Source organism: Tetrahymena thermophila (assembly GCF_000189635.1).
Source record: "Tetrahymena thermophila SB210 genomic scaffold scf_8254564, whole genome shotgun sequence".
NCBI classification, from domain to species: domain Eukaryota; phylum Ciliophora; class Oligohymenophorea; order Hymenostomatida; family Tetrahymenidae; genus Tetrahymena; species Tetrahymena thermophila.
In genome coordinates, this window is record NW_002476335.1 from 684,827 (window position 1) to 705,411 (window position 20,585).

A 20,585-nucleotide genomic window follows, 5' to 3' on the forward strand; every position below is an offset into this window, starting at 1 on the left:
ATTAAATTGGATTCTTTTTTTTAAAAGAACAGAGAGAAAGAAAAAAATATACTATTAACAAAATAATTTATAAAAGATTATTGATAATTATAATAATTATCTATTTCGATTTTATCAGTAATTTATTTTAAAAATAACTTTTATAATAAATGATTTCTTTGTAATCAAATATTTGTAATTTGCTCAATAATATTTAGATTTAATTTCTATATAAACATTTTTTAAATATTATCAAGTTTTTTGTATCATTACTTTACTTAGTTTTTAAATCTTGTGCATTTTTTTAAAAATTAATATTTTGAAATTAAAAATAACTTAACTAAGAAGTTCGCTTTATAACGAATAATAATTTGATTAAGATACATTGGAATATTAGTAGTATCTTTGATAATATGGATTCAAGAAACAAATTTAAATTATAGGAACTTCACAATTTGTTAGATAAAGAGTTATAGTTATTGTAGTAGTAATTGAATACTGAAACGGAGTAAGGATATTTGTTTAAGAATTCTTATCTTTAAAGAATTAAGCAAGCATCTTAAGCGAAAGGATCAAATAATGACATAGCTAGTAAATTTGAAGATTAAAATAATAATTGGAATAATTAAGTTAATGATGAACAATAGGAATACAAGAAAGATTACGAAAATAATTTTTAAGCTTATCATTAAGAGCCTTAAAACATATAATAAAAAGATTAGTATTAAGGGAATACTTAAAGATTAAAATAAACATTCAATACAGACTATGGTACTTAAATATCATTCTAGCAAAGAACAAGCCAATTTACATCATAAAACCCATATGAAGGTGTTGAGACAGAGTAATAACAAGCGCTATTGATTAATAATACAGATGAGAGTTGTGATCCTTTTACAAATTTTAATTTATAAAAAGAAATAAATGGTTTATAGTAAAAAATATAATTTTTAGAGTAAAAATTCATTTAATAGACTAATGAGTAAATGAATAATAATAATAAATATGATTCATTAAAGAAAAATAACAACAAATATGACTTAAATATATAAAATTATGAATAAGCACCAAAAGATGAGATTTTCAACAAGAATATAAAACCTGTTAAAAATAATGATGGTTTTACAAAAGAGTCTGATACTGATAAATATTTGATAGAAAATAAGTAAAATGAAATCAATAAAAATAAATTGATATTTGACCAGTTAAATGACTCAGTATTTTAATAAACATCTAAGAGCTCCTAGGGATATAATCATTCTAGATTAGATTTTAATGCAAATTAAACTACAAAGAGATAAAACAACCATGATTCTAAGAGACTTAATGATTCATCATAAGAAACAAAAAGCAATAAAAAATATTTTTAAAAAATGTTGCCAAATAATGCAGAAAAGAATGATAATGCCTCTACTTACTCATAATCAAAAAGTCCTAAAAATATACTTAAAAAGAGATCTATAAGCTCAAAATCATCTAAAACTGTCTAATAAGATGACTAACTAAGAGATTTAGAAAAAGAAATAAAAGGAGCAGAGCACAGTTTAGATATCTCGAAAAAGTTTTTAAAACAAGCATTAAGCATAAGTAGCTCTAGATTGGTAATTGAATATTTTTATATTTTAACAAATAACTATAATTTTTAAAAAGAATTTAAAAACAGATAGCGCAGTAAATAAGTCAAATTATTCCTTCCGTTAACAAGGTTTTTAAGATACAAGTAGCAAACGATCTTACTCCTAAAAGAGCTAGAGAGAAAGATCCTTATCCCAGGGTGCAAACTTTTTCCCAATCGACAGCTTTGCTTAATAATATCATGAATCTTTAGAGTTAAAATAAAAGATTGCTTAAATACGTAAATAATATGAGACAGAAAAAGATATTTTAAATGAAGAACGTGAAAGAAATAAAGTTATCAATGAAAGTATTGACAACTTATCAATAAAAATCAAAAAAATATAGATGATAGTTGAAAGAAATCAGTAAAATGAAAAAGACTATCAAAAGCTAATAGAATCTTATAATAAGAGTGAATAAATAAGGAAATAGTAAAAATTACTCATTTTGCAGCTAAAAGAGGAAATAGAGGTGCATAAAAGTAATTAAAATAAATCACCTATTTCAATAATTTAAGAAGAGCCTAGAAATTCTAGAAAAAAAAATGGCAAAAGACTTTCAACCAGTGGATCATAAAATTATCCTAAAAGAATTTGAAAAAAGAAATTTAAAATAATTATTAGAAATGATGAGTCGCTAAATATATTTTAAAAGAGATAAAATTCTTTTGTTATATATATAATTATTATAATTATATTATTTACTTAATTACTTTATATTTATTTATATACTTATGTTATCTTTCAATTTATGATTGCTAAAAATTCTAGAAAAAAAAATGGCAAAAGACTTTCAACCAGTTGATCTTAAAATTATCCTAAAGAATTTGAAATAATAAGTTTAAAATAATTATTAGAAGTCCCCAAACGATGAGTAGCTAAATATATTTTAAAATAATTGTATCATTCTACTATTATATTTATGATTATTGTGCTTATATATTTTACTGAATTACTTTTATATTTATTTATATACTTGTATACTGTTTTAGTATATAATTAAATTTCATACTTGTTTCAAAACACTTTTTCCAATTTACTTTTGGTTTTTAAAGAAAAGAAAATGAAATAATCTTAAGAAAAAAATTTATATTTAAAGTAAATGCTTAAAAAATTCTATTATGTATTATAATAACATTAATTTTAAATATTTTGCTTGAGTAGGTACAGGTGTTTATATGAAGATATAAATTTCATTACATTAACATATTTTTATTCAAAAAAGAAATGAAATTTACATATTTGCTTCTTATTAACATGGTTAATTCTCATCATTTAGATTCCAAAAAATAATATTTAAAATGATGATATTAAAATAATCTAGTTAACCTTAAAATATTTATTATTTTAGGTAAGACCTATTATTGTATTTAATATAATTTTAAATTGGTGAATTAATGAATGTTAGTCGATCTAAATTTTTAAATTAAACGAGCTTTTAATATGTAAAGTAAAATTATATACATCATTTACTTTTTTCAGACATTTAAAGTGATATAATAAAAGATTATGCTGTCAATAGATATATCCATAGATCGAATATCTTCGAATTAAAAATCTTTGATAAATTAATGATCTCCAATAAGAGATTCTATTTAAACGCTAAGCAAGATTAAGTTGATTAATACTAAATATAGATAAATTAAAAGCCAAAATATATCGTACTTTCATTATTTATTCATAATAATTAAACCATGAATAGTTGATTACTTATTAATATTATTAGCAGTACATATATTTATCTAAAATTAATTATCTAATTTAATTTATAATTAATAAAATTATTCAAAATAGATTAAGATTACTTACTATTCTTATAGCATGAATAAAACATCAATTATTCTTATAGCCTCTATCTTAAGCGCTGCGCTGTGTGGTGCTATCATTTATGAGGCATACAAAGCCTGGAAAATTAACAATTTACCTCCTACTCCTGTTAAATCTAACACAGATGGGTATTATATAGTTAACATGCTTTCATAATCGAGCTTATTTAATTTAAATATCTAACTTGAATGGGTAGCTGGACAGAATTTTGTAAATGACCCCTCTAATCCTGTGATCGAGAGGTTGTCTTTCAAAATCAACTTTGATAATTATAATGAACTTTCAATCAAGATTACTGATATTGATGATACAAGATTCACTCTTCCTTATAAGGAACCATTCCCCTACACCAAGGTTACTTATGAACCTTCTAAAGAAAGTTTGTTTGATTACATCATTTCCGTTCCTGGAGAAGCTTTCTACTTTAAATTATGGCGTAAAGATACAGGTGAAGTGCTTTTCGATACAACCAATACTCCTCTTATTTTCTAAGATAAGTATCTTTAGATTACAAATAAATTAAATAAGTCTGCTCTCTTTGGACTTGGTGAAAGAAGAACAACATTTAAGCTCAAATCTGGATAGTACAGTATTTGGGCAGCTGATGCAGCAAGAATAGACTATGGCCATCCTGGCGAGCAAATATATGGAACTCACCCCATGTACTTGAAAAGAGATGATGCCACAAAGAACTTCCATGTCTTATTTTTACGTAATGCATATGGAATGGAAATCGACTATTAGGAAAATGAATCTATTACCTACAAAGTGATTGGTGGTAACTTTGACTTTAAATTCTTCTTAGGTAATAACAACCCTGAAGAACCTATCAAATTATATCATAATTACATTAATGGATGGATTTTACATCCTTTCTGGGTTTAAGGTAAAAATTTAATTTATTCATAAGTTTTTCTAATATTTTAACTAATAAAATAATTTAATTGTCACACTATGATAAGTGCGTAGTGTTTGAGATTAAACTTTTTATCAAGAAATAGCAATAACAGAGTAAAAAAAGTAGATACTTTTAAGTCAATCAATATAATTAAATTTGATAAAAAGCTCAAAAAACAAATTTTTTACCACAAATTTAATCAATTTGGTCTCAGCAATAAATGTATAAATACTAAATCAAATTATTTTAAATTAGTTACTATCCTCACATTTACAGAATGATATTTGCAATTTTTTTTAATTTTTCCTAATATTGTTCAATAATTAAAAAGGTTTCCATTAATGCAGATGGGGTTACAAAACAAGCGAAGAACTTATGTAAGTTTGGGATAAGTTTAACGAGCTCTCCATTCCAATCGATTCTTTATGGAGTGATATTGATTACATGTACGAATTCTATGATTTCACTATAGATTTATCTCGCTTTAACATTAGCTAAATGAAGCAAATTTATGATTTGTAAAAATTTTAATTTCCATAAATAACTAAGTTAAAACTTAAATTCTATTTAATCAAGAAAAGATCCTAAAGGTGTTCACTGGAGTAGCATCATTGATGTTGGTATTGCAATCGGTTCAGATGCAGCTGTAAGAGGTTAGGAACTCAACACTTTCATTAAGAGTGGATATACCGGTTAAGATCTCATTGGAAATGTTTGGCCTGGAAATACCTATTATCCAGATTTCAATCATCCCAACTCTACTCAATTCTGGTTTGAAGGATTAAATAATATTACTAAAAATTATGGTTTAGTTTAAGAAGGTATTTGGATAGATATGAATGAATTTTCTAATTTTGTAAACGGTGAAGTACTTCCATCTGTCAAGGACAGCAAATTCCTCTCTAACTAAACATTGAAGAGCGAGAAATCTTCTCTCTAATTGCCTTTCAACCCTTAAGGTAGTTAATCATTTAAATTTTCATATCCTGATTTTCAAATTAAACATCAATAAATAATAGGAGACACTGATCTTGAGTTCAAAACTTTGTCTTTGAATGCTAAACACTATAATGAAAAGGATGGTCTTATGCTCCATATCCCAAATTACAACTTAACTCAATACGATATGCATAACTTAAATGGCTTTGGTGAAAGTATAGCAACTTACGAAGCAGCCAAATTAATGGGAAGAAACCTCACTTTTATTCTTTCTAGATCTACACTCTTTGGAAGTGGCAAGTAAATAATTAAATAAATAAATAAAAAATTTTAAAATTAAATTCAACAAATCACTAACAATGCTTGTTTACCTTACATTTATGATTTCTTCTTTTTTATATCTAAAATATTTCAAATAATATTGAAATTATTTAATTTTGACTTTTATTAATCAAAAAAGATATGTACAACATTGGAATGGTGATGGATTCTCTTAATGGGACTATTTATTCTATACAATTCCTGGTATTATTAATTTCTAAATGTATGGTATTCCTTTTGTAGGTGATGATATTTGCGGTTTGAATGGTAATGCTACACCTGAATTGTGTGCTAGATGGATGTAATTAGGTTCTCTCTATCCTTTTTCACGTAACCATAATGGTAATGAGTCTATTTCTTAAGAACCTTACGCCTTCCCTGACTATCACTATGTTCTTTCATCATCAATCAAGACATTAAATGTTAGGTAAACAATTGTAATTTAAATATTAAATTTTTACAAAATTATTTCTATAAAAATAGATACTAATTATTAAAGTTTTACTATCACTTATTTGTCAAGGAATAAGGATCTGGAACTATTTTCCGTCCTCTTATGTGGTCTTTCCCTAATGATGATGAAGCTCTCAATTATGAAGCTGAATTCATGCTTGGAGATTATCTTTTGGCTGCTCCAGTTGTTGCTTAAGGTAACGAAGTAACTAATACTACAGGATTAGATTTCTATATTCCTTAAGGAGGAGTATTCTATGATTTCTATAACTAACAAAGATACACTGAAGGTAAATATCACTAAGATGTACCTTTTGATAGTGTTGTTCCTCTATTTGTCAAAGCAGGAAAGATAGTCCACATTTAAGATTAGAAGCCAGTTTTGAGAAGCAGATTTTTGGATAATCATTTCACTCTTTACATAGCTTTAGATTCTAACTTATATGCTTCTGGAAGCATTTTAACAATAAATGACTACAATAATGATGAAAACATTATTAGAAATTGCTTGGAAGGAGCAAATTGCGTTACAATTATTGAAGCCCAAGGAAAGTTTGAAAATAACTCTTTCTCAATTTCTTTAAAGAATACTTAAGAATAAAAAAATACTTAATTCTAAGAAGTAGTAATTGATAAGGTTATAATTGCTGGTATTAGCACATTTGGCAACTATATCTCTAAAATAGTAGATATCAGCTCTAATCCATTCATTATTAACAAAGATAAATAGCAATATGACATTAACATTAACTTATAATGAAATAAGATTAAATAAACAAATTTATACAATAATACAAAACGTAATAAAATTTTATATTCATATATATTTTTAAATATTTGAAATTTGATTCTAATACTATATAATGACTAATTGGAATTGGATATATTTTCTATTTTATAGATTGTCATTTTATTTTACTTAAACACTTTTTTTTTGATAAAAATATTTCTTTGAATTAATTATGGCAAAATTATTTGTAAAAACAATTTTTTAAAAATAAGTCTTATATAAAGTAAAAGATAATTCTAACTCACTTCATATAATTAATCATATAAAGAGTATTTAATTCACCTAAGTGATTTTAGATAGAAAATTTGTCTAAACATAGAATACCCACCCTAATTTTTACAGTTTATGATATATATTTTTAAAGGAGAAAATAAGGTGTTTTTCAGATTAATAAATCTAAAAATTTTTTTATTTTGAAAGAATAGTTTAAGAAAAAAAAAAGATTTAAATAAGATATTAAGAAATAATAAAATAGTCTAAAATCATAGAAATTATCTATTAATTGGAGATTAGGTTAACATAAGTAAATAAAAATGTAAATTAAGCTCATCTATGGATAACAAAAATTTATTTTTCAGAATAAAATAATTTACTTCTTATCCTTCTTATTCTATTATTTACTAAATATGTCTAATATTGCTTTAGCTATTCTTTTGTTTCTTTAAGCTGACAGAAATGATTATGATGTGGCATACTTTATTACATTTTTCTCTCTTTAAGGAATTTATATAATATTATTTAGATTCGTAGATTCTCTGATATATAATTATGATGCAATGTAAGCTAAGTAAGGTGGTTTTGAGACACTTTTTTCAATTTTTTTTGATATATTTTAGTTAGGGTTTATATATTATTATTTTTTAGTAAGTAGAAAAAAACTTTTAAAAGCTATAATGATATTAAGAGTTATTCCTTAAATTTTATATTTTCAGGTATTCATTTTTTGGCTAGGAATGATAAAAAATGATTTTTCATACTTAAAACTTGCTTTATTGATTAGTTATATGTTGTACTTTGCTCTATTTAGTATTATGTTAATGCTTTTTATTGGTAAAGAATTTAAATTTGAAATGGTTAAATTCATGAAAAATTTTATGACTTCATTGACATATTTTATTAGTATAGGAACACTAGCTTTTTATAAAGATTATTTTGGTATAAATCTAGCTATTTACTAAGTCTTTTTAATCATACTAATGATAATAACTTAAATAATAATATAAAGAAAGTTTGATTGCACACTCTTTTTAGATATATTATTTTAAATAAATTTACTATTGAAATAAGACAATTAATTACCAAAAAATAAGACTATTTACCTAGAAGTTTCACAATATGCTTGTGTATTAATAAGAAGTATTCTTTTGATATCGTATAGTCACTAAGATATTTTCAATTTTGACTACATCTATTAAAATTAACTACAAGTAGTATCTATTTATACTATTTTTTTTTAAGCTCACTTTTTCTTATTTTTTACTCAAAAAGGCTTTTCTATAATTTGTTTTTGGTAAAAAGATTTGATTTAAAAAGTGAAGAGTAAATACATACTGCAAATACTATTATAAAAAGAAAATTTTACAAACTGATTATTTTTAAAATATATTTATAAAATAATCACAGTAATATGTTAGAACAAAGTTTAATTGATAATAAAATGAAATTTTAAGATGAAGTATTAACTTTTATAAGATATTTGATGTTGTTTGATGAAGACCCATCTCTTTAGTTTGTTTTTAAGTCTAATTTTGAAGGTTATTTTTACAAATATTACGAAATAATTGCAATTCAAATTGAAAATATTTGTCAATTTTATTTAGATAAAATTCTAAGGGATTATAATATCTAATCAAAACTCTTCTAAATAATAATGTAAAGAAAGGAAAAAGGTTATAGTTTCACTGAAACGAGTTAATAGATGATATATAAAATTTCAAGTTAATATTAGAAAAAAATAATACTAAAATACTTAACTATTAGTATTTAAATTACTTGTTTTAACAAATTAATTTCAGAATAAATGATATTTGATCCAAAATAAATTTTTTATGATTTATATAATTGAAATTGAAGCTAATGATTTGTATTTTTCTAATTAATTTAGAAGCTTTATATTTTATTATTGTATCCTATCAAATTTATTTTACATTGTTCATTCAGATACATACAGAATAAATAAGCAAACTTTAAAAAGTTGGAACTATCACAATAATACAAAATATTTTTTTTTAACTTTAAAAATTATTATATTTAAATGATAAATTATTTTTATGCTTTTAATAAATTACTCATAACTAAATTAGATATATAAAGATAAATATATCTTTAATATTACATCTTATAAAAATTTGATAATTTTCTTAGATCTATTAAATATTTATGGGGAGGTTACTAAACGAAAAGTAGAAAAAAGAAAATATGAATTTGTTAATTCAGAATGATTTTGGAAATTAATTCAAAGCATATTCTTCCAATGACCCAGGATAAAAACTACCATTTAAAATTAAATATATATTTATACATACTTATTGTATATTTTCTATTTCACTTTTTTGGAATTTTTTAAATATAATTAAAACTAAATAAAAAGTTTTATACATTTTTTTTTCTTTCTTTATTATAATTAAAAACTTGAATTTTTTTATTTTTATAAAGAAAAAGTAAGGATCTCATTGAAAAGTTGTTTGAACTTCATTTGCATAATTTTTTACTCATACAATATAGGTCTTATGTTTATTCATTCTACTCAATTTATTATTAAGATAATTCATTTTATTCAAATAACCCTTGAATAGAAATATTTTATGAATTTTCTAATTACTCTGAAATTTATGAAATTTGTGTATTATTTTACAAATAAAATTCTTTCAATAACCGACTTATTGAAGGCTGTGAAGCAAATATTTTTGAGATAATTATTTTTTGTGTCAATTAACTTTTATAGTGAATGAATTATTTTTGCAAATCTTTATTTACTAAAATCTTTTCATTTTTATTAATTAAAAATATTTTTAATTTTTATAAAACAAACAAAAAATAAAAATATCATAAAAAAAATAAAATAAATAATTACTTGTAATGAAGAATATTTAAAAGAAAGAAATCTATTTTAGTACATTTAATAAATATTTAATGAATTCTGACTAAGATAATAAATACAAATCAATTTATGATGAAGGAAATGAATCTATAAAAATAGTTTTTGAAGATAAATAATTCAGTTATTTGGTTTGATTTCGTAAAATTAATCTAAAATAAGCTATTTAAGATTTGTATGATGAAAACTTATATCAAATTATATATCTTTTCTATTCTATATTTCATATACTTTATTATCTATTTCAATAATAAAAATTTAAAATATTTTTTAAAGATGTAAATTTATTACTTTATTTATAATTATGCATTCTAAAATACGAGCAGAATAATGACATTTAAAATGCTTGAATAACAATATAAACCTTTTTTAATTAATGGAAAATGATACTTTATATAAAATAGTTGATTTTAGATATAAAATTGTTTAAAAAGAGAATACCCACCCTAATTTATACAGTTCATGATACAAATTTTTAAAGGAGAAAATAAGGTGTTTTTGAGATTAATAAATCTAAAGATTTTTTTATTTTGAAAGAATCATTTAAGAAAAAAAAAAATTAAATAAGATATTAAAAAAAAGCAAATAGTCTAAAATCGGAGAAATTATCAGTTGAAAATAATACAAACATAAGTAAGTAAGAAAGTAAAAGTGCACCAAAAGAAAACAAAATTAATTTATTTATCAGAAATAAATGACTAACATTTAATTTTATTTCTTATTCTTCTTATTCTATTATTTACTAAACATGTTAAATATTGCTTTAGCTATACTTTTGTTTCTTTAAGCTGACAGAAATGATTATGATTTGGCATACTTTATTACATTCTTCTCTCTATATGGAGTTTATGTGATATATAGAATAGTAGATATTAAAATAGCTTGGTATTATTATAGTGGTTGTGAATTTATAATTTAAATACTTTTAGATATTTTTTAGTTAGGGTTTTTATATTATTCTTTTTGGACAAATAGAGATACATTTGCAGTGGGTAATATGATATTTAGATTTATTCCTTAAATTATTATGTAGTACGTATTCATTTTTTGGCTAGGAATGATATAAAATGATTTTTCATACTTAAAACTTGCTTTGTTTATTAGTTATATATTATCTTTAGCCCTACTTAGTATTTTTTTGGTATTTTGTATTGAAGAGGAATATTACTCTGAAATAGGAAAATTCTTTAAAAAATTTTTGACTTTATTGACATATTTTATTAGTATTGGAACACTTGCTTTTTATAAAGATCATTTTGGTCTTAACCTAGCTATTTACTAAATCTTTTTAATAGCATTAATGATAATAGGTTTAATAATAATAAAAAGAAAGTTTAATTACAAACTTTTTTTACATATATTATTTTAGATAATTTTAACCAATATACTAAAGAAAAAAGGGGATCAATTTTTATCAAATGTAACTATTTACCTCGAAGTTTCACAATATGCTTGTGCATTAATAAGGTGTATTCTTTTGATATCGTATTGTCACTAAGATATTTTCAATTATGATTACATCTAGTAAAATTAACTATAAATAGTATCTACTTACATGACATTATTTTTAAGCTCACTGTTTCTTATTTTATATTCAAAAAGGCTATATTAGATTTTGTTTTAGGTAAAATTATTTTATTTAAAAAGCGAAGAGTAAATAAATACTGCAAATACTATTATTTAAAGAAAATGTTACAAGTTGATTATTATAAGAATATATTTATAAAATAATCACCGCAATATGTTAGAAGAAAGTTTGATTGGTAATAAAATGAAGTTTTAAGATGAAGTATTAGCTTTTATAAGATATATGATGCAGTTTGATTAAGATCCATCTGTTTGGTTTATTTTTATGACTAATTTTTTTGATTATTTTAAAAAATATTACTAGAAAATTGCTATTGAATTTGAAACTATATGTTAATTTGTGTTAGAATATATTCTATGGGATAATTATATCGAATAGAAACTCTTCTAAATAATAATGTAAAGAAAGGAAAAAGGTTTTAGTTTCACCTAAACTAGTTAATAGATGATATAAAAAATTTCAAGTTAATATTAGAAAAAATTAATACAAGAAGATTTATCTAGTAATCTTTAAATTATTTGTTTTAATAAATTTATTTCAGATTAAATGACATTTGATCCAAATTAAATTATATATGATTTATATAATTAAAATTGAATCTAACCAATTATATTTTTCTAGTTAATTTAGAAACTTTATATTTTATTTATACTTGTATCCTATCAAATTTATTTTACACTTGTTCACATAGATACATACAGAATAAATCAACAAACTTTAAAAAATTAGAACCATCATAATAATACAACATTTTTATTTTTTTTAACTTTAAATATTTTAAATTTTCTGATAATTATTTATATGCAATTAATAATCACTTGTAACTAAATTAGATATATAAAGATAAATACATCTTTATACAAGCTTTTTTAAATAATATCTTATAAAAATATGATCAATTTCTTAGATCAATACTCGATATTCAAATTAAAGCTGTACTCCTAATCTGATCTATTTTTATTAATTTAGAGGAAACATTTATAATTTTTAAATCTATTGATTAGTTTTTAATAATAGAGGCCAAAAAAGATGAGAAAATTTTTTATTAATTTTGAAACTAATAATCTAGTATATAAATAAATTATATTTAATAAAAAAATTTTTTTATGAAAATAAATGATAAAAATTTTTTAATTTAGATTTAAATATTTTTTGATTAATTAAATAATTCATTTTTATTAATTTACCGAATACCGAATAAAAATTTTATTCGGCATAACCGAATATTCGGTCTATCCCTAGTATATATAATAAAAAATAATTTGAAAAGATATTTATAAAAATGAGTCAAATATGGTGATATTTGTCTGGTGAAAAAATGTGGCTGATGTTATATTATCTTAATGGAGATTATTTTGAAAATTAAATGAAAGGAGAATATTACACTATTTATTCATAATTATAAAACTTATGGGATATCCTTAATAAAATTTAAATATTATAGAAATAAATTTTTTACTGTTTTTTAAATTTTTTTTATATTTTATGGACGACTGAATCAACTGACTTTTAAGTAGCAATAAATACATATTTGCGTTTTGAAATTATAATTTGATTTAATTAAAAAAGGAGAGTTAGCTAGATCTCCGTATTTAAGTATGTTGGCACTTATTATAAAAACTTATTTGATAAACAGAGTATTTGATTTTATATGATAGTTTTATATCTGTTTCTTCAAATTTTATATGCCTGAATACATATAATTTAAAAATTTTGTATATTTATATAAATAAATTATCTTACATAATTCAATCAATTTATGAAGGATATTATTTAAGTTAAGTTAATTTAGTTTAGTTTATTTTAATTATTAATTAAATTACTTTTGATAACCTTACAAAATCTATGGAAATTAATGTTTATGAGGGATTCTAACATAAAACTAAAAATCAAAACTGCTACTAATGGCAATTTTTTAATTAATCATTATTAATTTATTTATTATAAAAGGTTTTTAAAAAATTTTATATCAACATTAAAAATTTAATTCAACATGTTTATCTTTAAAATAACAACTAAATGAGTGAATTTTACTTTTAAAATTTTTATATGTTTCTTTAAATAAATTTATATTAGAGTTTAATTTAAAATACTCGTTATAAAAAGATAAACTGGCCAGCTAGATTGATAATCTTTATTAAAGAAATAAGACTTTAGTGATATTGTTTAGAAAAGTAAATAGGATTAAATAAATAAAAAGATGGATACTTCTTAAAGCATCTAAATCAGCAAGTACTCTCAGTCAGAAGAAGAAATCATAAAAGACTTTTTGTAACAAAAAAAATATATATTTGAAAAGATATTACAAAAAGGAGATTTCTCTGAAGTTGTTTTAGCCCATTCTGAAAATCTTAACAAAAAAGTTGCAATTAAGATTCTAAAAAATACTGATGAGTAAAATAAGATCAATTTTGAAGAGTTCAAAAAGGAAATAAGAGCATTTGAGATGTTAAAGGGAGAAAAATACATATTACCATTCATCGAATAAATCTAGGATGATAAGCTGAACTTATTCGCAGTTGTCACTGAATTTTGTGATAGTAAAAAATCATTAAGATCAATATAAATATAGATTTTGACTTTTATAAAAAAAAAGGTAATTTAGCATCCATTTTTAAGCTTAATAAGCTTGACTTGAAACAAATCTTAGCTTTGACTTATTAATTACTAAGAGGCTTAGTTCTTCTAGAAAATAAGGGAATTATTCTTGGCCATATTAAGTCTGATAACATTTTATACAGTAGATCTAAAAACTAATTCATGATTGGTAACATTAATTCTTTTTTTAGATAGATATATAATTTACTTACTTTTTTCTATCAATAAATAATCTAGCCAATTCGAGTCATTATAAGATTGATTAGTATAATGAAAATGTACTTTATTAAAAGGATTTCTAATGGATTTTAATTTATATTTTATTTTTATTTATTTTAATAGCAGCAAGGAACAAACTAAAAATCAAAATCTCAAGAAGATTCAGATAAGTAGAACTAAAAAAATATTCTAGTAAATAAAAAATATCTAATAAATTTTTTCTAAAATTTATATTTTAAATTATAAAAATAGGTAGATATTTACTAAATTGGATTACTTGTTATTGAAGCTTTACTCTAAAGACCTCTTGAAAATGAAGAATCACTTAATTTGAATGATTAAGATTTACTGAAAGTTCTACCAAGCCTTCAAACCTCTGAACACTATGAATTCATTCATAATTTTTTTTGTAAAATGGTAAACAAGGATATATCTTAAAGGCTTTAACCTGAGGATCTCATCAAAAATTTAGAATAATTTGGTATTGATGAAGCATCCCTGAATTAGCTAATATTAAATAAAAGCGTTGAAAATTAATCAAAGCCGTTAAAAAGGCTTTTAATTAATAAAAGGAATATAGAAAAGGACCTCTATTAATCAAATGATTACTCATATGACATTTTAGAAATAAATCTAAGGTATGTTAAATAATTATTGTTAATTACTTTTGGGGTTTTAATTAGTTTTATCAAAAAATCAAAAGTAGAACTAAAAAAAATAAAATTTATTATTAATATTTTCCTAATTATTAATTAAATTAATTAATAAATATTATTATTTTAAACAAATCTAATTAATTTCTTTTCATATTAAAATTCAAAAGTAAGTACAAGATAGGGATAGAAGAAGTTAATTTATTGGTAGAAAAAATGAAAAAATTTGATTTGACTAAATTAATAATTAACTTAAGGTATTTAATTTATTATTTCTATTTTTAAAATTTGATGATGTTTTTTATTAGATTTGTTTTTTAATGAATAATCTTATTTAAAATGAACAGCTACTGGGATATTGGTAATGATGAATGCTAAAGCATAGCAAGTGCTTTAAAAAGCTATAAAAATATTACTGAGTTAAGTCTTAAATTCAGGTATTTGTTTTAATAATATTTTTTTGCTTTGTTTTCAAAATATTTTGTTTTATTTAATTTAAATAAGAAAGAATTATTTTGAAGATGAAGGAATCTAATTTATTGCTGAATCTATTTCCAATTATGAAAATATTTCTCACTTAACTCTCAATTTCAGGTAAACTTTAAAAATTTTTAAATAATTACTTAGTTATAAAAATATTCATAAATAATTTTAACTTTCTTATGATATTATCTACCATCAATCATGATTAATAGAGATATAATTATATTTTATACAAATTTTTTTACAAAAATTTATCACTACTCTTAATTAATTTTTATCAAAATTTTATTTTTCGATTCTTTCTTTCATCACATTATCGATGAATTAATTCATTAATTTAATATAGGGGAGTTTATATGTAGAAAAACAGAATTGAGGACATTGCTAATGCGATATCTAAGTATAAAAATGTTATTAGTTTGAATATCAATTTAAGGTAATCTTTAAAAATTTCAAAATAAATTTTTTCTTTTATTTACATAAATTAAAGAACTAATTTATTATTTATTTATTTTTATTTCTTATTCATTTACTTACTTGTTACATATTATATTAGTGAAACTTTCATCGATAATAAAGAATGCTAAATTATAGCAAATTTTATATAGAACTACTAAAATCTTATTGAGCTGAATCTTAATTTAAGGTAAGTAAATTTGTTTGTTTTGGAGAGTTAATCTATAAAATTTATTTATCCTATTTATTAAAAATTGATTAATTTTTATTTTAATTTTTTATTAGATAAAATTCAATCAATTTAGAAGGAATAAAAAGTATTTCAAACGCTTTAGAGAAGCTTTAATATATTACAAAATTGAGACTTAATTTGATGTAAGTATTTTTTTCGATTTCCAAATGAATATTATTATTTTATTCTTTAAGCTTGCTTATTTTACTTTAATTTATTTTGAGATTTTTCATTGGTTAATCTAAACTTGTATTAGATTTAATTCGTTAGGTGATGAAGAAATTAATAACATAGCTAGTGCTATTGAGAAATATCAAAACTTGACTTAATTAATACTTTTATTTAAGTAATTTTCTTATATTATTTACTTTAAGAAATTTAATAATTTATTTAAACTAATATCTTTTTGAATTAATAGTTTTATCATTTATTTTTTTCAAATAAATATTAAATAGTACCAATAATATCACAAGTGATGGAGCTAAAAGTATAGCGAATTCCTTAAAGAATTACAAATTAATTACTGAATTATAAATTTCTTTATGGTAGATTGGAAATTATTTAATTAGCATAAATTTTTAATTTAGAAATATTATTAAAATTATCTATTTTTTTAATTTAGATATTCAATTTCTATTTCTAATCTTTATATATTTTATTTAAAAATCAATTCAGTGGAAATTATATTAATCCACAAGGAGCAGAAAGTATAGCACAGGCTATTTCAAACTACCAATACATTAATAAGCTTAATCTTTAATTCGGGTAAATAAAGAATAAATATAATTTTATTTATTTAAATTGACTTAAAATTTTTTAAATTAAATGAATAAAAGTCTTTTTTAATAGAATCCTCCATTATAATCTAAATTGATATCTTTTAGCTAATATAAAAAATTTATTTTATTTAGTAGGGTTTTTTTTACTTGCAAATTTTTCTATTTATCTTATTCTAAATTTAATATAAAAGAATAAATAAAAAATTTTAAGCTCTTATTTATTTTTTAAATTTTCTATTTTTAAAAACTAGCTTTGATCGTTTTGGAGATGAAGGTATTATACCGATTGCAAATGCAATTAAGAAATACGAAAATATTACTGATTTGAAGCTTGATATATGGTAATTTTTTTAATTTCGCATAATTTTAATAGAAATTAAATTAACTAAAATGATTTTTATTAAATAATTTTTTTCATTTTTTGTCTTAAAACTATCTTACAGTAATATATTTATTAATAGTGTTTGTAATATGACAACAGAAGGACTATAGAGTATTGCTGATGCTATCTCCAACTATCAAAAATTGAATTGTTTACATCTTGATGTGAGGTAATAACTTTAATTTATTTATGTTCGTTCATATTTCTTTTATTTTATTATAATTAATTTTATTATTTTGTTTATAGTGACAATAACATAAACGATGAAGGTATAAAAAGTATAGCGAACACCATTTCTAAATATCAAAATCTCCAAGAATTAGATTTAACATTACAGTAATTAAATTTTATCTAAGTTTTTCAAACTAAAAAAAGCTAAATTTTTATTTTATTATATGTTTTAAAACATTATTAAATTTTTTTTTTTTGAAATGTGTATTAGTGATTTTCCCTCTTTAAGCCTTAATTCCTTTTAGAGTCTTTCAGATGCATTTGAAAATTTATAAAAATTGACTAAGTTAAAACTTTATTTTGGGTAAAATTTAAATCTACTTTATTTATTTTTTCAAGAAATAATTAAAAAATGTATGTGTTTAATTTAATATTTTACTTTATTTAATAATAATTACATTTTCTCTCCTAACTATTTTTTTATTAAAAGCCACAATATTGGTATTTAAGGGGCATAAGCTATTGCTAACGGAATTAAGGACTACTAAAACGTCTCTGATTTGACACTTGTATTTAAGTAATTTATTAGGTTTTATAAAATTTATTATATTAAATTAATAAATTCATTTTATTTTTTTCATTAATTTATTACCTTCAATAAAATTTATTTCTTTTTTAATTTATTTTTAATAAATTATATTTTACTAGGTGTTGCACTATTTTAGATGAGGGACCTCAGCACATTGGAAATGCCATACAAAACTACAAAAAGCTAACTAACTTAAAATTAGTATTTGAGTAATAATCTATTTTTACTTTTTTCGTTTCATTTTATCTTTTCAAATAAATTAAATTAAATTATAATATTAAATTGTATATTTCAATTTTTTGCTTTTCAATTTAATTGATTGTTTGTTTATATGATTAGATAAGACACAGTATAGGCTTAGGGTGCAAAAAGTATCGCAAATGCAATCAAAAACTTTTAAGATCTTGAAGAATTGTCTCTTTAGTTTTTGTAAATTAAATAAAATACATTGTTGTTTAATAAATAAAAAAATAGTACTCAATCTAAATTAGATAACTAAATTATTAGTTATATATTTTTAACCAAAAATTTTCCTTTTTTTAAAAGTTTTATTTATAAACTAATTAAACCCTAAAATTTATTTCAAACTTTTTATGAAAGCTCTTATTTATTTATGAATTAAACTACATTTGCTTATTCGTAGAAATTTTAATCTTATTACTTACTTTTTCTTTTTTAAATTATTTAAATATATTTTAGTGAAAATTATCTTGAGAATGAAGGAGTTAAATATATTGCAGAGGCAATTTAGAATCTTCAAAAAATTACTAAGTTAGATCTTAGCTTCGGGTATTTTTTTTTTAATAAAATAATTAATTAATTGTTAAATTTTAGTTTATTTTTATTTTAATTTGAATTACTTTTTAGTTTATTTTACTTATGTCAATAAAGAAATTAACTTATTAAAATATTTTAAAAGCATAAATGAAATTGGTTCTGAGGGAGCAATCAGTATTGCATAAGCAATTCAGAATTATCAAAATATTTTTTCACTTTATATAAGTTTTTAGTAATATAATTAAATTATAAATACTTTCTTATAACTAAAACATTATTTTTTATTATTTAATATTTAAATTTCATTTTATAGTAAAAATGAAATTGGAGATGATGGAGTTATAAGCATTGCAAATGCTATAGAAAATTATAAATATCTTGCTTATTTGAATCTTGGTTTTGAGTAATTTTTAAAGTTTTTTTATTCGCATTCAACTCTTGGATAGAAAATAACACCAATTCAAATACTTTATTTAATTTAACTTTATAAGAAAACTTATTTAATTGAACCTGAAAATTGAATAAATGCTTTTTTTTAGAGCTATTTTATAAAGAAATATAAATATTAAAGTTTATTTTTTTAATAATATATCATTTTTATATAAATAGAAGCAATAAATAAATTAGCAAGAATGTCAGAGAGAATATAAAAAATAAATTCAAAAATTATGAACCAGGATTTGGTTTTGATTGTATCTTTCATTTTATCTTTAATTATAAAGCTAAAATTATTATTTTAAATAAATAAAATAAGATTACTGAAACAGATACATCTTAAGGATCAATATTTTAATAAAATAAAATTATTGTATTGACTCATTTTAAAAATCAATAAAACATAATTGTTATATCATTTTCTGTTTTTTCTATATACAAATAAGTAAAATTTAGAATTTTTAAAGAAGTAAATAATTTTTTTTAAAATTTGTATCTCTTACTTAACACATAAATATAAATGCTTACTCAAATATATTTTATTTGTTATATAGTAGATTTTATTCAATTTTAACAAATACAATTTGATTAAGATCTAAAAGATCTTTTAAACCACAATAAATGTTGACCAAATACGTATTTATTTGAGGAAGAGGTATATTATTAATTTGAGGCTTTATTTTAAATTTTTTTGGCATTTCCTTACAGAAAAGTCGAAATGTTAGGTTAGCAATTAAAAAAATTTGTTATATACAATTTTTCCGGTAGTAATTCAATATTTTATTTGTTTTGGATTGCGATAATTTTAAATATAAAAATGAATTTAAAACAATAAAAAATACTTTTTCAATTTATTAATTAGTTTTTTTGTTTGATTTATTTTTTTTTTTAAATGTACACATTTATTTTCTTCATTTATCTCTCTTAATCTAACTCATTTTTTATTTTCAGCTTCTCTTTTTATTTTTAATTAATTAATTTCTTATAATTTCATATTATTTTCTTAGAATAGAAATAAATACTCAAATATCTAAATGATTTCAGAATAGAACTTAAAATTAATTTTTATTATATTTATATTTTTATTTATTTATTTTATTATGTATTTATTGGATGTACAATCATTTTAAATAAAATAAGCCAGTGTATTATTTTCAATTTTCCTATCATTTAGAATAGGGTCCTGTTAAAACTTTAATAAACAATATACCAAACATTTGTCTAAATTTCTTTTAATTAAATATTTATTAGTATTAGATAGCCTATCCTAAATAATAAAGGCATTTAACTCTAAATTTATTAA

General features: G+C 21.0%; 4 protein-coding genes across 4 annotated transcripts; 3 read left to right on the top strand and 1 right to left on the bottom strand. All coding sequences in view use genetic code 6, as the record gives it.

The window, feature by feature from the left end:
• Positions 1-392: 392 nt before the first annotated feature.
• On the top strand, positions 393-2,193 carry TTHERM_00220680 (hypothetical protein; the record flags this gene model as incomplete). The annotated part of the gene is made up of 2 exons (XM_001020640.2): positions 393-1,580; positions 1,630-2,193. The coding sequence occupies 2 exons, from the start codon at positions 393-395 to the stop codon at positions 2,191-2,193; spliced, it is 1,752 nt and encodes a 583-aa protein (XP_001020640.2).
• Positions 2,194-3,416: 1,223 nt separating this feature from the next.
• TTHERM_00220690 (glycosyl hydrolase family 31 protein) lies at positions 3,417-6,793 on the top strand (the record flags this gene model as incomplete). Its single annotated transcript, XM_001020641.3, has 6 exons — positions 3,417-4,308; positions 4,652-4,838; positions 4,897-5,279; positions 5,340-5,559; positions 5,720-6,007; positions 6,064-6,793. The coding sequence occupies 6 exons, from the start codon at positions 3,417-3,419 to the stop codon at positions 6,791-6,793; spliced, it is 2,700 nt and encodes an 899-aa protein (XP_001020641.2).
• A 4,167-nt stretch (positions 6,794-10,960) lies between these two features.
• TTHERM_000220707 (hypothetical protein) lies at positions 10,961-11,380 on the bottom strand (the record flags this gene model as incomplete). The annotated part of the gene is made up of 1 exon (XM_012798744.1): positions 10,961-11,380. The coding sequence occupies one exon, from the start codon at positions 11,378-11,380 to the stop codon at positions 10,961-10,963; it is 420 nt and encodes a 139-aa protein (XP_012654198.1).
• Positions 11,381-13,708: 2,328 nt separating this feature from the next.
• TTHERM_000220708 (protein kinase) lies at positions 13,709-19,609 on the top strand (the record flags this gene model as incomplete). The annotated part of the gene is made up of 26 exons (XM_012798745.1): positions 13,709-14,048; positions 14,105-14,275; positions 14,344-14,384; positions 14,449-14,517; positions 14,578-14,963; positions 15,149-15,235; positions 15,326-15,415; positions 15,483-15,572; positions 15,808-15,897; positions 16,018-16,107; positions 16,203-16,292; positions 16,406-16,495; positions 16,605-16,694; positions 16,825-16,914; positions 17,180-17,269; positions 17,390-17,479; positions 17,557-17,646; positions 17,753-17,845; positions 17,972-18,058; positions 18,190-18,279; positions 18,410-18,499; positions 18,770-18,859; positions 18,990-19,079; positions 19,161-19,250; positions 19,457-19,539; positions 19,602-19,609. 26 exons carry the CDS (start codon positions 13,709-13,711, stop codon positions 19,607-19,609), a joined length of 2,805 nt encoding a protein of 934 aa, XP_012654199.1.
• Positions 19,610-20,585: the final 976 nt, after the last annotated feature.